The sequence below is a fragment of the Siniperca chuatsi genome, linkage group LG16, assembly GCF_020085105.1.
Source record: "Siniperca chuatsi isolate FFG_IHB_CAS linkage group LG16, ASM2008510v1, whole genome shotgun sequence".
NCBI lineage: Eukaryota > Metazoa > Chordata > Actinopteri > Centrarchiformes > Sinipercidae > Siniperca > Siniperca chuatsi.
In genome coordinates, this window is record NC_058057.1 from 23,563,462 (window position 1) to 23,584,214 (window position 20,753).

Here is a 20,753-nt window from a genome sequence, read left to right on the forward strand (position 1 = left end):
CTTGTCGTATAAACACATCAAACATATCCACTAACTCTCATCTTGTCTGAGGCCTTATGGCCTGCAGCTTTAATGGCCTAATGCTGTATTTCCAATCTAATGGTATTCCCAGTCCCTCAGAGGCAGAGGAAACCCTTCTCACATCAATTATGCCCAGTTTAAGATGTGTGTTTGTGTGCGCTCATGTTGGGTAAATTGTTACATGTTAGAATTTGATTTAATATCTTATGTCTCTTTGTCAGTACTTTGTGAAACAAAGTTGCATGAACATTACTGTCCAAAATGTGTGAGCAATAGTTGCAACTTAGTGCAGAATTATGCTCGGCCCATTAGCTCCTATGAGCTCCTCGTGCCCAATGAGAGTGTTTTATCAATTTCCACTGGAGCTGCTTGCACGTAAGGGAGACAAATATGATCCAGCTGGTAAATGCAACTATGACAGTCACATTTACCACCTACAGTAGTACCGATCATAGCTCCTCATTTATTTAAACTGTAAAAGGACCAAAGGTTGTTTTTGGTTCCTTTGGCTGGTTGGTTTGGAACTATTGGTGGTAACTTATATTAAAGGAAAATTCCAGTTTATTACAACTTGGGTCTTTTATTTGTAGCGTTGGCCATCATTTCCATTTGTTATAAAATTGTACTCACTAAAGTACTGATATCTGGAACCATGGCAACATCACTACATTGGTGTCTGAAGGGGCAAGAGCAGTAAGACAGATTGGAAACAAACCAGCTGTTCAGTCAGATTATCTAAACCACTTTATTTGGAGGTAAAACTGAAGGTGACTGCACCCGTAACGTTGGTAATGATCCCTCATTGGTCAGAAAAACGGTGCGTGTGCAGAACTACAGCAAGTAGCTGCAGCTGGTCAAAGTTGAACCAGGAAGTCTGAAAGCTCTGGTGGATGTTTACAATCCACAGTTTGGGTATTCATTTTATATTGATTGTTTTGTTTTCTCTTGCAAATAAATTGGTCTAACCTGTGCGCTTGTTTAAAACCTGACCAGTGCAACTGTCTCAATGCTCATGTTTCTTGCCCGACCATTGCTGAGCACAATAATTGATAGAAACAATGGCCAAAACTGACAGAAAATCCAAGTTGTAATAAACTGTAATTATCCTTTAAGGCCAGCAAAATTTTAGCCTGGTTCCAAACCTCGGAATTGCTGACCACATCTCAGATTTGTTCAGTGATTCAAATAGATCTGGTGTTTTGCCCATTGACAGCTGTTTCCGTCAGCTGGAGAGACAGTCAATCAGTCAGAGCTTTGTATGTGGGATTTAAAATGTCGACATCATCTTCCTGTGTAGCTAGCTACCTAACTACATTCATGAAAAATAGTGACATGAAAATAGCCACAAAAATGGCGATGAGCATGGATGAGATTGACGCAGCTGTAGAGGTTATTGTAAGTCAGTTTACAGAAATAACAACTCTTATACCCTAAAATTTCTTCAATTGTGCTGAAAAACATAACATAACCTTCTCCTACCAACCACTAACACAGCTTCCGTGCCGACTGGGAATTACATCGTCAGGATGGATACGTCACCACTGATTGGTTAGATTATAACAGAACAAAATACCTCAAGAAATTGGCTAACATGAACACAATGTCAGGCTGAATGAATGAGGTTAAACAAAATGGTAATTCAGCAAATTTACTCAAATGACAAAACTCATTGAAAATCCAAGACTTAAGAAGTTAAAATGTAAAGTTAGCTGACACCAGTTTACTTAGCACATGTTGGTTGCATCAGCAAGAAACCTCCAAGAATGACTATATGTAGATGACATCGCTCTACTACTTGCATTCTTCTCACGTCTGTCGACTCTGTCCTGTCATAGGTCAGATAAGCAGCCTGCAGGCCACCCAGATGACCCAGGAAGCAGCCATCAGGGACCTGGACAACGAGCGTAGCCGGCTGAAGGACAAAGTGCTGAGGATGGAAGAAGAGAGGGAGTCCCTGCAGAGCCAGTGTCAGGCCCTGGATGAAAGACAGAAACAACAGCTCCAGTCCCTGGAGAAGGTGTGTGTTTGTGTGTGTGTGTGTGTGTGTGTGTGTGTGTGTGTGTGTGTGTGTGATTTGTATTCACTTCAGACTGAAATAACACTGTTATGAATAACCAATAAGCCATCAAGATGCTGTGACTGTGGGAGTTTTTGGTATACTTTGCTCCAGACCTGTTTTTTCATCCGTTAAATACAGTTAGTAAAAAATTCTGTGCTCATATTTTGGAGAATAGGTCCTTGCATAAAAAACATGTTAATTTATACCACCAAGACAACTTAAAGCAAGTGATAAGCATCCATTTTAGGATTGTAGAAGTTTATAAGACCACAAAACGTATTAACATTGGCTTGAAATAAATGTATAATTCTCCATGCTTGTTCTTTCTCAATGCATGCGCCATGCATTTTTGAACATCAGAATTTCAGCATCACAGAAGCTTGATTGTCACATTAAAGATGAGGAGATTTGTTATTTCAAGTAGGATATTTGTATTATCGGTCTGGACCTTAAAGGTCCAGTGTGTAGGATTTAGTGGCATCTAGCGTCGAAATTGCCGCATTCTGGGCTACTGTAGAAACATGGCGGTGCAACATGGCGGTTCAACATGGGGACCTCCGTGGAAGGGGACCCGCTCCCTCTGTAGATAAAAATGGCTTATTCTAAGGTAACGAAAACACAACGATTCTTATTTTCAGGTGATTTATACACTAATGAAAACATACTTATAAATATTATATTCCATTTCTGCCAGTAGATCCTCTTAAATGTTACACACTGGACCTTTAATGGAGCTCAACTTCTTCTAGACAATCAGGCCCATTTTCAACGAAACACTTCAGTAAACAAAACTCAGGGAAAATCCAATCCAGACAATTTGTTGGGGTTAGGAAGCAATTCTAATACATACTTGCCCCAAAATGAGAGGAAAACTCGATTTATTTCTTCAATTCTATTTGGTATTTGCAACACTGACATTTATGTGACTTTACAAAGACAGTAATCCCCCTGTGTACTCTTCGATGTTTTCCCCAGGGCCAGTCTTTATAGATGTAAAAGGACTATTTGACTTGAATTATTGATATATTTCAGGAAGTCCTTTACAGAGAACACAAAATGTTAAGGCATGAGTATATACAGTAGCTGTATAGAATGCATAAAGGCTCCCACTCTTTTTCTATCTTCCTGTCTTTCTTTAGTTTTCTGACCCTCGAGAGTCATGCTGTTGCAGTTTCTACAGATTACAGATTAAGAAAATAAATGTTATGCATGTAACAAAGTTTAAAATGCCTTATGAGCAGAAAGGGAGCAAAAATGGACCCATAAACATCAAACTGTTGAAACTGTTAAAACTGTGCATTTACAAACTGCTCCTCTTTTTAAAAACCAAGAAGCTTAAAGGTCAGATGATTTCAGGAACAGTGTAGTCAGCAGACTAACCACAGACGACAGTAAATGTCAAGTGTTGCTGCTTCATGTGTGTTTTCCCGTCCCTTTATCTGTGACATTTGTGCAGTGTAATCCTCTGGGAGCTGGGAGAGTTCTCCCCCTGAACGAGGCTGCTGTGAATTTGAATGTCTTACTTGGGATAATAGAAGATCTCGCACCACATAAACTTTACGGCACCTTTCTGTTATGGCAGCAGCAACGTCCCTCAGTGCTCTACTGATTTCTGCTGTAAATGGATTACTCACAGCAATCTGTTGCTGTTGGTGAAAGTAGTGTTGCTGGGGGTTTTCTAACTAAAAATCGTTAAATTTAAAAAAACAAATCTGGTAATATTTCTTTAGCAGAATGTTTTTTCCAACCTCTTTGCATTAAATAGTGATTTGTAGATTAATTGTGTTTGAAAATAAGCAACATTAGCAAACTGGGAGATAAACAACATTTCAGATAATGTTAGTGGTCTGACTCAATAATAGAAAGTTGTGGACAAGTCATTACATTAATGGGAGCTTGGTTTTCTTTTCCCTTCTCTCTTACTGACATTGTGTTTTCCTCATTTATGTTTTCTTTAGAGCCTTTTTTCCCTTTTCCTCTCTAAGCAAAAGGAGAAATTAACCTCCTGGGATGTTTTCATGCCCTGTCGTTCATTTCACGCTGTGGGGATGTTTTCCGCCTCAGGTTGGTTTGGACATATAACACAGCAGTCTTGCTCAGTTTGACCAGTTTGATGTACGTTTCTTGGTAGATTGCCAAAACACCCCTTGTTTTGAAGCAATTAGCGAACACCAATATGATTCATCCCTTGTGGGAAATTAAAGTTGTTTTCATGTTGTTGCCAATGTCTGATATATTCCATAATCTGCCAGATACTCACTGATTTTAAAATGTTTAAGAACAGGCTGTAGTGTATGTTATCTTTTCAAGCGTGTTGGCAATCACAGAACACTGTGTTCTTATATGGCAAGCAACTATACATGTTGGGCGATGAGTCTCAATGATTTCAACAAATTTGATTGTTAAAGTGCCATTTCAGGACGCAGCTGTAAAGATTTGCAGCATTTGTTTGAGTTTAGCAGTTGATAAAGGAAGAAGATTCAGATTCAGACCATGCTAGAGATTTAATCCAAAATTAGTGCATTTATTAGAGAAGTCCCCAGCCGATCCGGAGGATCAGTAGCGGGCTGATCCGGACATATTTTAATGGATCGGTATTGGCTAAAATCAAGCTGATTAAAATCTGATCCCAACTGTGTTTTGCCCACCAGCCTGCTAGTGTTGAAGCGCTGCTCTCCTTAATGACAGCCGGGCTTTACATTGCAGCATTTCACTGCATATGAGAGTGAAAATTAGTGTGAATGTGAAAAATTATTTGGTTTCACCGGTGAGTGACTCTGCTCTGACACGCGGGTTGGAAAAATTGGATGAGTTATATCGCCTCTCTCATTAGCAAAGAGCAGTGTTCGAAACATTCAGCTAGCAGCCTCTCCTCTTTAGCCGGCGGTGACCGTCGCTTTCACAGGATAAAAAGTCAAATGTTGCTGCCTGAAGTTCAGCAGTCCCTAATTTATGTTAATTCAATGAGTAACTTGATAACAGACCAAAACAAAACTTGCCTGTTGTCTGGTTAGATTGCTCTCTGCTAGCCAGTATCTGTAATAGTGTTGGGAATTAAGGGAATACATTTTTGCTCTGTTCAAAAGTGTAATTAGTTAGTTGTCATTCTTTCATCGTTCACTTGAGCCGACACATCACTAGTCTGTAACACCACACAACTGTGAGCGCACTGAGTGTTCCAACAACTCCAACAGAGCGATAAGTCTTCTCTCTAGCTGATCGCTTCATGTCAGTGTCAGGAGTCGCATTCTTCCAGTTAAACTTTGCTTCATATCATATCAATCATTTAAGTTTATCAACTTTATAGTTTTGAACCAGGGCCTTCAGTATTTGGATCAAGTAGCTTGTGAAAAATAAGGTGTGTCAAAGTTAAAAGGCTTATGTCAGATACATATTAAATAAATAATTTAGGTAAATATAAGTATTAGATCGGACTCTGTATCAAAAAATCGGGACATCCATTGCATTTTGTCAATTTATTCATTATCTATGTGCTTATTTCTTACCTTTTTGTTTTTGTGATTTTGAATCTCATCTCATTAGTAGTCAGATAATCTTGGTATACATTTTAACAGGAAATATTCTCAGAGAGAGTTTCTTGGCTTACTTTAGGAGTCGTTTACTGTGCCTAATGCCAGCTCAAGTAATGGATATTACTGTTCCCATGTGGCTTTTTGGGCGCAGTTTGGCTAATTAAAATTTTGTTAAACCCATGCACTGAGGAAACAGCTGCTCCCCTAATTAAACTCAAAGTAAATGGGCTACAGATTAGTTGTTGTTTTTTTTTTGGTTTCCCAGGAAAATCACTGTATTTTGTGACCTTAGCCTTGATTCATACTATACCAGTTCCAATGACAAATCCAGTGCATTGTTGCTTGGTATAGAGGGAATTTGTTCTTGCCTGTCTGCTCGTCTGTCTGTCACATAATAAATGGAGCTTGGTAACAACTTAAATCAGCAAGACTTCATTCTGTCTCCTCTATGACCTCTACATGCCACATGTTTTGGCTGTTATCCATTCCTATATTTTACCACTTTCCTCTATTATCCCTCCAGTTTAAAATCTATGAGGCAGCTCTCCTCTGATTCAACTACCACTCCTCGTACTCATCCACAAACTAATCACTAGCAAAATCACTAATCATCACCCCGCACACAAACAGTAATTGTCCAATCATAGCTCAGCAACTGTAGGCTCAGCAGGCCTGTCAAGCTTTGACATGGGACTCTCTCTAGTAACGTATTTGATAATGGAAGCTGCAAACGTTAGCATACCTGGCTAACTAGCTTACACACAGCATTACTTCCAAAGCCAAGAGGTAGCATATCATTAGCTAACAGTACTTTGTGGGCCAACACACTCACTTTGTTGGAGCCAAGATGCTACTATTTCAGAGTTAAGGCTAATGTTAGCGGCTTTGTCTTGCTCTTTATTAGATTTATTGAAGTTCACACTCCAGCATCCCCTGCCAGAATCGTTACCTGAGATAGGGTTACATTTGCCCAACACATTGGTTAGTTGTCATTCTCAAAGCCCTTTCTCTAATGTAAGTGAAATGCACTCTTTGAAAATATGAACAATGAATCAAAAGTCTAATCTTTGTGTTTCTAAGTATGTTTTTCTATAGAAAGCATCCAAACAGTATTATGTTAGAACAAAACTAAATGTAACCAAATTTTATTTATAATACTGTCCTATAATATTAGGGCTGAAATAATGCTCATTTTACATTTCATTTACATGGATTAATAACTGGTTAGGATGCTGACATTTTGGCTGGGACATGTAGCTTAAGCCTCAGTCTTTTCAACCAACTCAGAGTTACCGTTAATTAGCCAGCTAGCTACAGCTGATAAAAGCAACTGGTCATTTCAAACGACAAAATTGACGGTTGTCGGCTAGAAACAAGAAGTCTGCTTTTGTCTCTTTCTTTCTAAAATCAAAGAGCCATTGTTTAAAACATAACTGCGAATTTCAAGTGCCGCCGTTGTCAGCTTGACAGGCGTAGCAACAATTACTAGGAGGGCCGGGGGCTCAGGGAAAGGTCACTTAACTCCATCTGTCACTCCTGATGCTGAAGACAACTTCTCACAAAGACAGACTTGCATCAAGACTCCATCTAGAATCAGAATGATGGTAGGGTTATGTTGCCAACTGATTATAGGCTTCATAGCTCCATAATCAATAACCCCATTATCAATAATCCCACATGGAGTCTGCAACAAAGTCTTTTGTTTTCAGCCTGTTGTTGTTTTTGTGCTTTGGGAATAACAAATATGAACGTGAAGTGGTGAGAAAGATGGAAGTATAGAGAGATCCAGATTGGAAATTTCAGATACAGACAGACAGAATGTAGGATTGATTCCTTGGCTATCACTTAGTAAACACTCGCAATATGGCTGAATAATACAGCATATGGTGTGAATGTCAGCCCAAGCTCTGTGTGTGTGTGTGTGTGTGTGTGTATCGTCTATCTTAACACTCATCTTTGAGCATATTTTAAATGTGTGTGTGCATGCATATTTATCTTCCGTTTTTGTCAGACCCTGCGTGAGGAGAAGGCGTCCCACGATAAGGAAATGAACAATATGCGAGCTCGATCCGAAGAAGAGGCCAACCAGATGAAGGAGAGCCAGGCTCGAGCTCTGGAGGAAGTCGCCAAGAAACACAGAGTGACCCTGGAGAACGCGCTCAACAACGCCGAGAAGGACAAGAACCGCCTGCTGGCTGTGAGTACTGACTCACACATCTTTTCATGGATTCCAAGGTTAGATCAGTATATACAGGGCTGACGTTGGGCCTTTATGGATAATCCTATATCATAAAAATCAATGTTGTTCATCTCTAATGTGATGGAGGCTCTTCCTGACCACAGCTGCTGATGCCGCTACTGATTATGAACTTTACATCACTCTGAAACATCTGACACAGATACACAGATACACATCTACACACGTAAAGACGTGTATTTCCTGCTTTGATGAAAACAAAAGAATCCATGGAAGAATACTAGATAACAATATATCCGACAGAGGGAGCATTGGATGATGAGTTAGATAGGCACAATGTATGAAAATATATAAAATAAATTTTCAGATTGCTGCATCTTGTGTAATCAGCGTTTATTACTCAAAGCCAGAGGAAAACGAACAGCTGCATGTTTTAATTGATCCTGCATCATCGAGCTCATCTCAAGCTGTAAAGATGGTGTCCTTGGGAAGCTTGTTTTCCCCAGTACATTTTGTACAAGTTAATATTGTGCAGCTTTATACTTTTACTTTACTACAATTCAGAGGGAAATATTTACTTTTGTACCACACTACATTTATCTGATTATTGTAGTCATTAGTTACTTTACAGCTTAAAAAATTGCGTTAAATCATGCGATCCGCTTATAAAACATGATGTCTTGTCTAGATTTAACATACAAATAATATATAAAGTAAGACGGTGTAGTCCCTCATTCGTCCAGGAGTGTTCTATCGTAGAAAAGGTTTCAGTCGTAGTCATCTGGACACTGTTTTCAGAATCAAGACATTCTCACAATTGAGAATGACTTCCGGATGGGAGCCGAAACGTCTTGATTCTGAAAACAGTGTCCAGATGACTACGACTGAAACCTTTTCTACAATATATAAAGTAATTCGCTTCAACTCGACCAGCTACAACATTCTCAACATCTCAACTTGTACTTTTGATACTTTATGTACATTTTATTGATAATTCTTCCACATTTTTTCTATGTTAATGTTAAAGTAAATTGGTTAAGTAAAGGAGTAACTCAGTATTATTGTATTGATACTTTTACTTTTTGGCCACTTGGGGACAGTGGAACACATTGATGTTAACTTTGACATATTATCACCTTTTATAATTGTTGTTACGAACGTGTTAGCAATTAGTTGCCTGTTTATACATCCAGCAAACAATGAGAGACATTAGCATTCATTTGGAGTCATGTTTCTGGAGACTTGGCAAATATAAATCCAATATTCATCTACTTTTAGCTCTGTTTTTGGTCTCCACTAACTCCTGAAAAAAGAAAAAGTTGACTAGCAGCTTAACGTCAAGCATCGGAATACTTCTTTCGCTACTGGATGGATACAAGTAGTGACACATTCATAAACACCTTTTGTAATTTCACAATTTCCACTATTCCTGTTGCCCAGAATCCACAAGCTAATATTATTTATTAATATGAAACTCAACAGTATAATATTCAGGAATGACTCAGTCAAAATACAAGCTGTCAGCTCTCTCAGTCTCTCTGTGTTCTGAATTTGTTGCCTGCCAAAAGATTTGGACCCATCACACCACTTCAGTCTGTTTTGAATTTGTTAATGAATGAGTGATTATGAGTGACAGACATTGTGTGGTGTCTGCATATGTTTTAGTTTAATCAACACCATACCACTGACCACAGTTATGTTGTGTGTGCGTGTGTGTGTGTATCGAGGTATATTGACCGTTATACTGGCGCTGGTACCAACGCTAAAAATACAGGTTATAAAGGAAAATTCTTCCTGTATACAAATGTACTCAGTATAACCACCGTCCTCTTCTGTTTGCTGTTGCTGCTCATGAAGTTGTTTAGAGGAGACAGCAGTACTCATTTACTTCCCCACAGACACTCTGTAAGCTAGTTGAGGGATTTAAATGGGCAAGTGGTCACAAGCCTGCCTCTCTAACCTCTAAGAAGCTAAGTCTACATTGTTCACTGACTGCACCATCTGTTACAAGAGCTGCAAAGAAGCTATCTTTGCCTTGAGAATTGTATATTTGTGGTGTCCCACGAAGGTCTAAATATTGTTCCAGAAGCTTTTCTGTCTTGATATCGTTTCGACTTTGTTTAGGACAGAAACAGTTCACATTTTTCAACGAATGCTTGGATTTAATGGCTGGACTGAAGAATCTATAACACTTAAAAGGACCCTATATGGCTATGGCAATTTTTACAGAAGACATTATATGGGACCAAGAAGAGCTCAAGTTATTTTGTAATTTATTTGCCTTCTAGATTTATTCAGCTATCTTGCATTTCCTGTTCAAGATCTGAGTGTGCTTATCAAAGCCATAGCGGGGCTTTAAGCTAATCTTTATTACCTTTACTGCAAAAAGAGCAACAACATCTAAAACGGACAAGCTGTTACTTTTAAAATGATCAGCTCTTCACTGCAGGACAGAAATGAGTCCGTGAAGCTAATGCTGGTAGCAGTTGGATAATAAGAAGAATTTAGCAGCACAGTAGGTGACAAAGAAACAAGATCAAGATGGGGACAGAAAACATAATCCTGAAAGTTCATTTTTATTTTTGTGATTCTATTCACACATGCCTGCATCCTCTGATATCATATCAACTGGAGCAAAACCAGTGACAATTTCTAATGGTATGACTCAGTGAACAAGTAGCCCCTTTAACATATTGAATAAAGGTTTGGGATTTGTAATCTCTCTGCACAGGGTGATATAAAAGAGAACACATTGATATTCTAGTCTAAAATGAATACAACATCACACGTAGGTATAACAAGTGACAGGAGCTCAGATACCTGCAAAAAATCTGCAGTTTGTTTAGGTTGTCTATAGACTAAAATACATCAAAAGGGGCTATAACAGTGACTAAGAATCTGGCAAAGCTGAAGGAATAAATGCAGCCTACTGACGTGGGAGCACATTTATATTTATCACTTATAAATGTCATCTAGGACACCTCCAAGCTCACATAACCTGGGCAGGGTGAAATGTGAGTAACCTGGAGGAGTGATATAACGTTACAAAAGAGATCTGGAAAAGTCAAATAAAAATAAATCCTCAATGAAAAGCAAAGTTTGGCGATGTGGCAGCTGATGGGAGCCACATGTGGACACTATACGCAGCCTGCCTGATGACTCACGCAGATAAGATTTTTGGGCGATGTTAAAACTGCCACTGCTCCTATTCACACACAAACACACACAGCTGCTTCAGGGTGCCATTGTGGAGGAGACAATAAAATAATTATTAGATTAACATGCTGTCTTCACATGTGAGGAAGTGTGGAAATGCACAATAAAAGAATGTGCTAATTTTCAGGTCTTAGATATTTGATGAAGATTTGTGAAGTGGTTTTTACTTCACATACATTGATATTTGTCACTTTAAATGATAACTTTTTAGAGTTAATAAAGACAAGATGACTGTGGGTAATCATATTAAGCACCAAAATCTTTATAACAAATCAGGAAATTAAGGTTTAGAAAAGGTGACATTGACATTTAAATGGGTGCAGGACCCTTAGATTTAAATTCATAGTCCTACGTTGATGACATTTACTGCACATAAAACTGCAAGTGGAGACTATAAAGTGAGTAAAGTAATCAAAATTAGGACAAAATTATGTGATGGTGAAAGAGATGGATGTGAGCGTTGGCTGAGGGATGTGACTGTCAGCCAACCAGTACTCTGTGTGGGTGGGTGTGTGGGTGTGTGTGTTTCTAAAACTTCCAGCATAAATATTTCACTGCTACTTACTTAGCGAGAGTGTGGTGGTCCTAACAGGGCTTAAGCTCATACATACAGTATACACCCACTTCTTAGATGGCGCTTTTATGCTGCTTGTCTACTGCATATTCTATGGTATATATTTTTACTCCATTACCTTTTTTAGCTCTTGGGAAGAACATGAGAGTTTCTGTTTGGGAACCAGAGAAGTTTATCTGTCTTCCTCAGCTGAGTTCAGAAAAGGGGTTTATGAGCAAAAGTGAATTTCCCTTGAAGGTAGTTACAAGAAAACAGCTAATTCATATTAGTAGTATTCCGGTGATCTTGAACATTTCAACATTGTTTTTTGAACATGAACCGGACAAGCTAGAAATCCAAATGTCATACAGAGACGAAGACTACCTCTGGAGTGAAATACCAGAATAGAAACCCCTTTACACTGAAACGCATGTTCAAATAACATATAACATAATTTGCAATTGTTGGCACAGTGTCAGAGGTGCTGGTTCAACTCTGTGGTCATTTTTGAGGCGGTAGCTCTTTGGGTTGGATTGTCATTAAGAACTGAAGCTGCATCACAACAAAAACTATATAACTTATTTATTGCAAGTTATTATTGTATCCTGTTGCATTACATCAGACTACTTACGTCTCAGAGCGGTTCATTACCGACTTGATGTTCTATGCCGTAATATGTATTATTACATGCAATTAATACGTTCAAAAGCTTGTTTAGATCCAAGTTACAGACTTCTCTACATCTTAATTAGCACATAAACGTTTATACGCTAAAGAGCCCTTGCAGCACTATCAGCTGTCGTAAATAATAAAAAACACATGTACCTGTATTCTAGCACACAATGAAAAACTAATACCAGATATTAACATAACTGTAGTGTAGTTCACCTAACTATTGTAAGACCTTCAATGATATCAGAGATGTCAATGATAATGTACATAAACAATTTACTAAACACGAATATGTGCTGAACTCGTACAACTCTTACAACGTTAGTGCAAGTCTGGTAGATGCAGTATTTATACAGTAAAGTGCTGTATTGTAATTAAATAGATTAATATGAAAATTGAATTTACGTGAAATATATATATGTACAGGTATGCTCCTCTCCTGTGCCTTTGATTTACTGGTTTCTCTACTAAACTTTTATTTCCTTGTTGCATTTGGGGAAAATTACAACTTATTACTGCACTCTAACTGTATTTCTGGTCTATTCTCTTTGTGTTTTATTTTATGTTATGTATTTTGTTTCATTTGATCTCATTTTTAATCTAATCTTTATTGATTTTATTCTGGTTTTTATTGCTTATTGTTTTTGAATGTCATTCTAATGCATTTCTTTGCCTTTGTAAAGCACTTTAAATTTCCTCTGTGTTTGAAACGTGCTATGTAAATAAAACTGCCTTGCCCAAAAACACCATCAAATATAGATAAATTAAAATAGAAATAAATTAAAAATAACACAAAGACAAATCTAAACAGGTGGGTCTTGAACTGCTTTTTAAAGGCGTCCACAGATCTTGAATGAAGTCCAAAGGGATAAGAGTTCCAAAGTTTAGGAGGAACAAACCTCGAAAGCATCGTCTCTGTTAATGATATTGGATTGATGAAGGATATTGATGACTTCTAAACAAGTACAGTTTAATTTTAGGGTCCCTCTACCACTGATCACAATGGCTTCAACAAAACAACCTGCGCCGATCTGAATGTAGCTCCTCACAATTCAAATACTTCCTGTTCTCTCTTGTGCTTTGTGTTGAAATAGTACCAAATACACAAGTTCCAGTGTCATGACGTCTTTTGTATCTGATATGAGACAGTGAAATTGCCCCCAAGGATTACAAACTGGGCCCTGGGACTGGTTTAATGAGCCTGAGGTCTAGCTGTTCCAAACCACAGCCTACCACTAATTTGACTGCAGCCGAGGCATAAAGTTCCACCAGCCTGAAATAGCCTCATGATGATGCCTAATCTCCACAGAGTCCTTTATTCCAGTCACACACAGCCATGTGAAAGCAAGTGATCAAGTATTCTCTTGCATCAAAGTTGAATAATGAGGATGTGTTTTAAATGATATTCCACAGTAGACCCGATCAGAGCTGACAGCTACATTAAGAGAAGAGCGTTATGCATTTCCGTAGTTATTAGATATGCATTCCATATGCAGACTTCCTCCTCTCTGGCCCTGTGTGATTTTCATGGTCTCATATTGGCTCCCACTGTGTTCTGCTATGCACAATAATTTGCCTTTGTTCACTCCTGTTCATGATTATGCTGCCAGTGTTGGTCCAGATTGAAAGAGTGACGCATTCATTCACTCACTGCTGCTCCAGTTTTATATATTTTCTGCAAAATCACAGGACAGGCTGATGAGAAGAAAATGCCTCTTTATCTCTCTATTCCTCATCACTTGATTCTTTTGTCTGATCCAAGTTTCATCGCGTCTAGTTAATCATCTTTTTTTTCATCACCTCTATTCTTTCATCACTTTAAATTATAATGAGAGTTGTCTGTGAGAAGGCTGGGTTTGGAATTTAAATGAATAGGTCTGCTGTACCTCGGTCTTGCCCGCTATATCGAGCGGCAAGGTATGACAGGAATCATGATGTGTCATATCAGATTCCTCCGCATCTGACTTTCTGTTTTGGGATCTATCATGTCCTTAATATCATCAGACTGATGGAAGTCACCTTATGTAACACGAAAGATTTACATAAATTACATTTTTCACATTGAAATAAATATAATGTATTCATTGATTCCTTTTTTGATTTAATGATTGTTAGATTTCATGGTTGGGATTTGGGTGTCTGAACTGGTGCATTGTAATGATTTCTTTATGTAAAAGTACACCTGTGATAATATAGTGTCAGGCTCTCACTATAGCTTGCACATTCACCTTTTCTTCCTGAACACTGGTAAGAATTCTTGCTAATAGGACCTAATCAAATAAAGATTCAATACACATAATGTCTAATTTTTAAAGAGATTACCAAGCCCTTGAAGCTTTTAGTATTTATGATTAAGACAACTAGACATTTGGTAGCATTAATCTAGCTTCAACTAAATCTAGAGTTTTTCATTTAAATAGTTCTCTCATACTTCCCATACTTATTTACAGTACTTCATTTATTATAGAACATGCAGGGCAAAGTGTTTAGAGCTGCACTTATAAATATTATCATATTAACAATGGATCAAATGAACATGTGTAATATAAAAGGGGTCACTTGTAGTGACAAACACACAGAGAATTATCACCCAACTCTACAGTTCCCCTCAGCTCTATGATAACAGGCAGCTGTTTTCAATGATAAAAACTCAACAACGATAAAGCGACTGTATGCTCCCGGCAACAGATAAGCAAAGTTAGCAAGTAGCATTGAGCAAGCTAAAGAGACAGAGCTAAAAGGAGGGTAAACATTGGATTTGCAGTCATCAGGTGGCTAGAAACACAACTCCAAATGAATGCTAATGTATTTCTGTTTCTGCCTGATGTGTAAATAGGCAATTGTTTGCAAACACATTAGCCATAGCATATTATTACAAGGTAATATTATGCCAATGTTGTCTTTACAGTTTGTTTTGCTGCCCCAAGTCCCAAAATAATTAATTAATGCAGCTTTAAGTATTAGAAGTTACCATAGATTATGGACTGTAGGGATTACACCTACACTAGCAGTTAGTTAGTTAGTTAGAACAGCAGGTAAAACAGTATTGAGTTTGTAGTTACCCCTAGAACATAGAGTATTTGATAGAGTTATTCTGAGTCTTGGATTTTGCTCTAAACCCATTTCACCATTAGATCCACAAGCAAGGAATAGACTCAAGGACAGCCTTTGCTGTGGGAGCAGAAGGCTTCAGGCGAGCAGTAGATCGTAGAGATCTTGACGTAGCTTGGGGTTTCATCGTGGCCTGGAGGTGGGCAGGTATTGGCCCCATTCTTGGATTTTTTAGGGTTGGGTTAGAGTTTTGAACCGATTGCAAGCAACCACAGGGAGCCGGTTAGGAGTGAAAACAGGAGTGGACTGACGTGTGAGTGTTAGAGCAGGTTGACATTTGCAAACTCTGCATCATTTCTTTGAACAATTTTGATAACATGGCTAAAACATGCTAATCTGTGATTCTTTGTACCAATTTATATCAGAATCAGAATCAGAATCAGAAATACTTTATTGATCCCCGTAGGGAAACTCTTTGTTACAGTAGCTCGCCTTTACGTCAGTGCACACAGGAGAAAACGATATTATACACTATAAACAGGTCAGAAATAAATTAAGTAACATGTTGGTATAAGTATAAGATAAACTAAGTGTCGAGTACCAAGTGGGTTTACTGGTAGATGGTGAAGTACAGTACAAAATACAATGTCACTAATTATGTAATAAATAATAGTAAAAGCGGAGGTGCATGTACTGTCGAGAGTAATTGAGGTATATCCGTAACAATAAATAAGAAAAACTAACAAGGGAAAAACTAATATTGCACTTGAGTAGTAAACAGAATATTGCACAATTATTATTAATTATGGCGGAGATGTAATGCTCAATGACCAGTTTAGTGACCTAGGGTCAAACAGACTAATCCTTAGAGGGAGGAGTTAAATAGTTTGATGGCCACAGGCAGGAATGACTTCCTGTGGCGCTCTGTGGTGCTCTTTGGTGGGATGAGTCTTCCGCTGAAGGTGCTCCTTTGTTTGACCAGCACGTCGTGGAGCGGGTGGGAGACACTGTCCAAGATGGCGTGTAGTTTGGCCAGCATCCTCCTCTCTGACACCACCGCCAGAGAGTCCAGCTCCACCCCCACAATGTTACTGGCCTTACGGATCAGTTTGTTGATTCTGTTGGCGTCCGCTACCTTCAACCTGCTGCCCCAGCATGCAACAGCATACAGGATAGCACTGGCCACCACAGACTCATAGAACATCTTCAGCATTGTCCGGCAGATGTTGAAGGACCTCAGCCTCCTCAGAAAATAGAGGCGGCTCTGGCCCTTCCTGTAAACAGCCTGAGTGTTCTTGGTCCAGTTATACCAAACTGTTTTACAGATGCATATTTGTGTCAGTCAGTATTCACTTGTTTCGATGAGGAACAGTTCTTAGTTATTATCATCCTGCCAACAGAGAGACTTTCTCCGCCCTGTGGACCCCTTAGCTGCTGGCGAAATACAAGATGTCATGAAGCATTACACATGAAATACTGTCACTTTCACTCTTTCTTCCATTCAGATGAATTTCTGTTAAATTCCATTCATTTTTTATGGAACTATGTCACAGTAGTCAATGCACTGTTTTTTTTTACAGCAATACAAACTCCATCCTCCTGTGTAATGAATAATGGTGGCGAATTTCATTTGATATTACAGCAGTTTCCCTCAGCTCTAATTGTCCTTGGAAAGCAGCAATCATTGCACACTATAACAGAAATCGTTCCCCATTCATCAGCAGGCATAATAAGCTTTATTATGGTAACAAAGCTAGAGCTCGTTCTCTCTTCTCTGTCAAGGACAATGAAAGTATTTTTAGGAATTTGTACAGATAAATGCAGTGAATGTAATGTCAAACAAAGAGGAGCGAGGGAGGCAAATTCTGGATCTGCACCACAACTGAGGAAACACTGAACATACTGTATATCAAGTGTGATACCGCTCTGAGAGTTGATGTCCATTTTCTGTCTTGAAATGAATCTTTTCATTGCATCTTCTGGATCGCAAAGCACAGGCTGAAACGCCAAGACATCCACTTCCTGTTTTTAGCCATGCTAGCATGTCTTTGTGTCGGGTTGTGAGTCGGTCCACCACTTTGGTCCAGACTGAATCTCAACAACTATTGTATGGATTGCCATGCCATTTGGTACATACCTGAGCAGAAGGCGAACAGTAGATCGGAGAGATCTTGACGTAGCATTAATGTCCACCTGAATTGTAATCACTTTGTTGATCCCTGCTTTTCATCTAGAGCCATAAACATTAGCATTGTCATTGTGAGCATGTTAACATGCTGACGTTAGTATTTAGCTCAAAGTACAGCCTCACAGCTGCTAGCATAGCTGTAGACTCTTACACTTGTTTATCTGTGGTTTGCAAGACTTTGTATTGACTTTGGGTTGAACAAAATTAATTAATTGATTATACGACATCCCCTTGCTTTTATTCAGCATGACGTGGCATAACATGAATTGAGCATGACTGGACTTCATACAGATCGCTTGTTGGACACAATAATAAGGGTAAAGTGCTTCATAAAGTCACGGTTGTTATTTAAAATGTTCTTTAAAATTCAGTAAGTCAAAGGAAAATGGATTGCTGTTTGTTCTTGACTGTTTCGCCACTTAAACACATCTGTTCTAATAACGTTTCATCATAACTGTCTTTGACTCGTCTCGTTCAGATATCCTATTACCTGAATTTTCAGAATAGATGAAAACAGATGTAAAACACCATGAATACTAATGAAATGTTACTTGGCTTCCAATAAAATGTGCACAACTTTACTGGTTGGTGTCATGAACTGTTTCACCTGCATGTGAATTACTGACCTTGGCACAGAGACTTTTCACTGAACTTCCTAGTTGCTGCTCTTTGGCTTTCACTGCTCACTTGTTTTGACAGATTTGCATTTCTGATTGTTTCCACAGGAGCTGGAGCAGCAGTTTGAGAGGGAGCGCCTCTCGCTGGAGGAGCAGAAGACGCTTCTCAGGCAGCAGCTGGACGAGCTGAGGGAGGAGCTGACCTCCAAACTCACTGCAGCCAATGAGGAGGTAGGACGTCTAGAGCTTTAAATTTGTACCTGACTTATTGTGCATTGATATCAGATCAGTGAAATAACTTGAATTGCATGTTTTCAACTGTTTTTGCTTCCTTATCAACTACACTCTCAGAAATACAGTAGTTTTACTAACTCATTTGCATGCAATGAAGACCACAATTCAAATGTCAGATGGAGTTTACTTATTTGTCATGGGATTTGTTCAAATTTCCATTTTCCCGAACACTTTAAGAACTCCTCGTCCCTCCCAAAGTTATAGAAACTGGAGTCTGAATCATTGGATTCAGACTCCAGTTTCCTTTCCTTAATATGTGTGACTTGAATGTAAAATAGTATTTACCATTTGAAAGATGAAGTAAACAGTATTTTTATATTACCAGCTGAAAATGAGGTGAGGGTCACTTCCAAATGTGACGCTCCCATCAAGGACACATTAAAATGACCTATGTGGAAAATAAAACGTATAAACCCAAACGTAGCCCAAGAGTTATAGCTATTTAACATCCCAAATGTTGCAGAGGACTTAAATGGCTTATAGCTTTGTAATAATATTATTGATAATGTACTGTTCCTGTTATGCGTTACTTTTTTTGTAGATATTAGCTTTTTGATGCATGTTTTCAAAATGCAGTTGCTGGCTGCTTATTCATTCATTAACAATGTTGGTTGTTTCTACTGAATTTGAAGTATTCAGACTTGTTTTCTGTGTAGTTTAAAACTTAATGAGAGTGAATGGATGGATGGTCAAAATATGAGAGAGACAGAGAGAGAGAGAGAGAGAGAGAGAGAGAGAGAGTGTGCTCTTTTTTCTTTGAAAACATTGGTTTCCTGTGTATAAACCAACTGCCACACCATGTTAATTGCTGTTGTTGTGCACTCCTTGCACACATTTTCCAAGCTGTACTGTTCTTTTAACATCAAGGTAAATTAATATCTGATGCATTGCAAAACTATGTTGCAACGTTGACAAAAAGTGTATATGCCTGGCTCATTTAAAAATCAGAAATATAAATGGTTATTGAATGCATTTTTGATGGAAATTCCACCTCGCTGAGCATAAAATGCTGATGTAGTTTCAAGGTTGCTGCCACACTGAAATACAGCCTGAAGTGCAACAGAGTAGAGGTTGTGAATATGGTTTAGTCTCTCTGCCTAACTCTCTCTGTCTGTCTGTCTCTCCTCCCCGCAGTTGACTCGGCTGCAGGAGGAGGTGCAGCAGGGGGAGCAGGACATCGGAACAGCTGAGGGACAGATCTCCACACTGAAGGAGGCGCAGGACAAACTGCTTGAGGAGCTGGACGCTACCAGGGCCCGACTGAGAGAGACCAGCAACCTGCTGACCGCACTGCAGGTCAGCACAAACAAACAAACACATTAGTTTATTCCGTATTTATGAGGACACTCATTAATATAATGCATTCCATAGCACCTATACCTGACCTTAACCATCACAACAGCATGCCTAACCTCAAACCTTAACCTTAATATTAATAGATTTCTAACCTAAACCCCAAAACCAGTTTCTAACTCTCAAACAGTCCTTTGGAGAAGAGAGGATCGGACAAAATGGACTCACTTCTCAAAAATGTCCTCACTCTCAAGGTCTAAAACTCAAATTGGTCCAAAGATAGAAGTGCAAGAGCACGCACACACACACACAGTGCTCAGACTGATTCTACCATCCAGAATACAACCTATTTTTTTGACACAATATAATCGGGCGGCAAATAATGATCATGGTCATTAAATGATGATGTCTGTTTTGTTTGATAAATGACAACACAATTAATGAATTATCAATTGTATTCAATTTAATTTCTGTTCATCAACTCTTCAATTAATCTTCGAATCATTTCAGTCCCACAATGTAGACTTCGGTTTGACCAGAATGGGGTTTTTGAAGGGCTTCCATGTCACCACTGTTTTTGGAGTGACACTGCCAGTAGCCAACATTTTGTGTTGGCTGTTAGCAATGTCACTCCAAAAGGCTTTATCCTTTTTTCACGCTACAAAAAATCGAAAACGTTTTCAGAGTTGCCTAAAGAACTGGATTATTGTTGGCGCGGGAAAAACCTCTGAGCAGCATTTAGAATATGATGGCACACTAAGACTTGAAACCAAGGTCGGTCTGTCTGTCTGTCTGTCTGTCCCTCTGAGTTTGCCTGACTGTCTTTCTGTCTATTTCTCAGGGAGAGTTGGAGACCCAAAAGCGTCAGCATGAAGCCAAACTCATCACCACCAAAGAAGAAGAAAAACTTAAGATGGACAAGATGGCTCTGGAGCTGGAGCTCAAATGGACCGAAACTCTCAGGTAGGTGTGTGTGTGTGCGTGTGTTAGAGTGGATTTGAGAGCGGAAGAGAGAGTAACACCCACTTCTTTATCTTGTCTTTTAACAAAGAGAGCGTG

The 20,753-nt window shown here is 38.8% G+C and overlaps 1 protein-coding gene across 3 annotated transcripts in view; it reads left to right on the forward strand.

Moving 5' to 3' along the window:
- fam184ab (family with sequence similarity 184 member Ab) overlaps positions 1-20,753 on the forward strand; it is a 136,139-nt gene that overhangs the window by 58,576 nt on the left and 56,810 nt on the right. For all 3 annotated transcript variants that reach the window (XM_044168929.1, XM_044168930.1, XM_044168931.1), the window contains exons 8-12: positions 1,857-2,038; positions 7,625-7,810; positions 18,216-18,338; positions 19,536-19,697; positions 20,536-20,657. In XM_044168929.1, the coding sequence (XP_044024864.1) occupies positions 1,857-2,038; positions 7,625-7,810; positions 18,216-18,338; positions 19,536-19,697; positions 20,536-20,657 (775 nt within the window). The remainder of the gene's footprint in view (positions 1-1,856; positions 2,039-7,624; positions 7,811-18,215; positions 18,339-19,535; positions 19,698-20,535; positions 20,658-20,753) is intronic.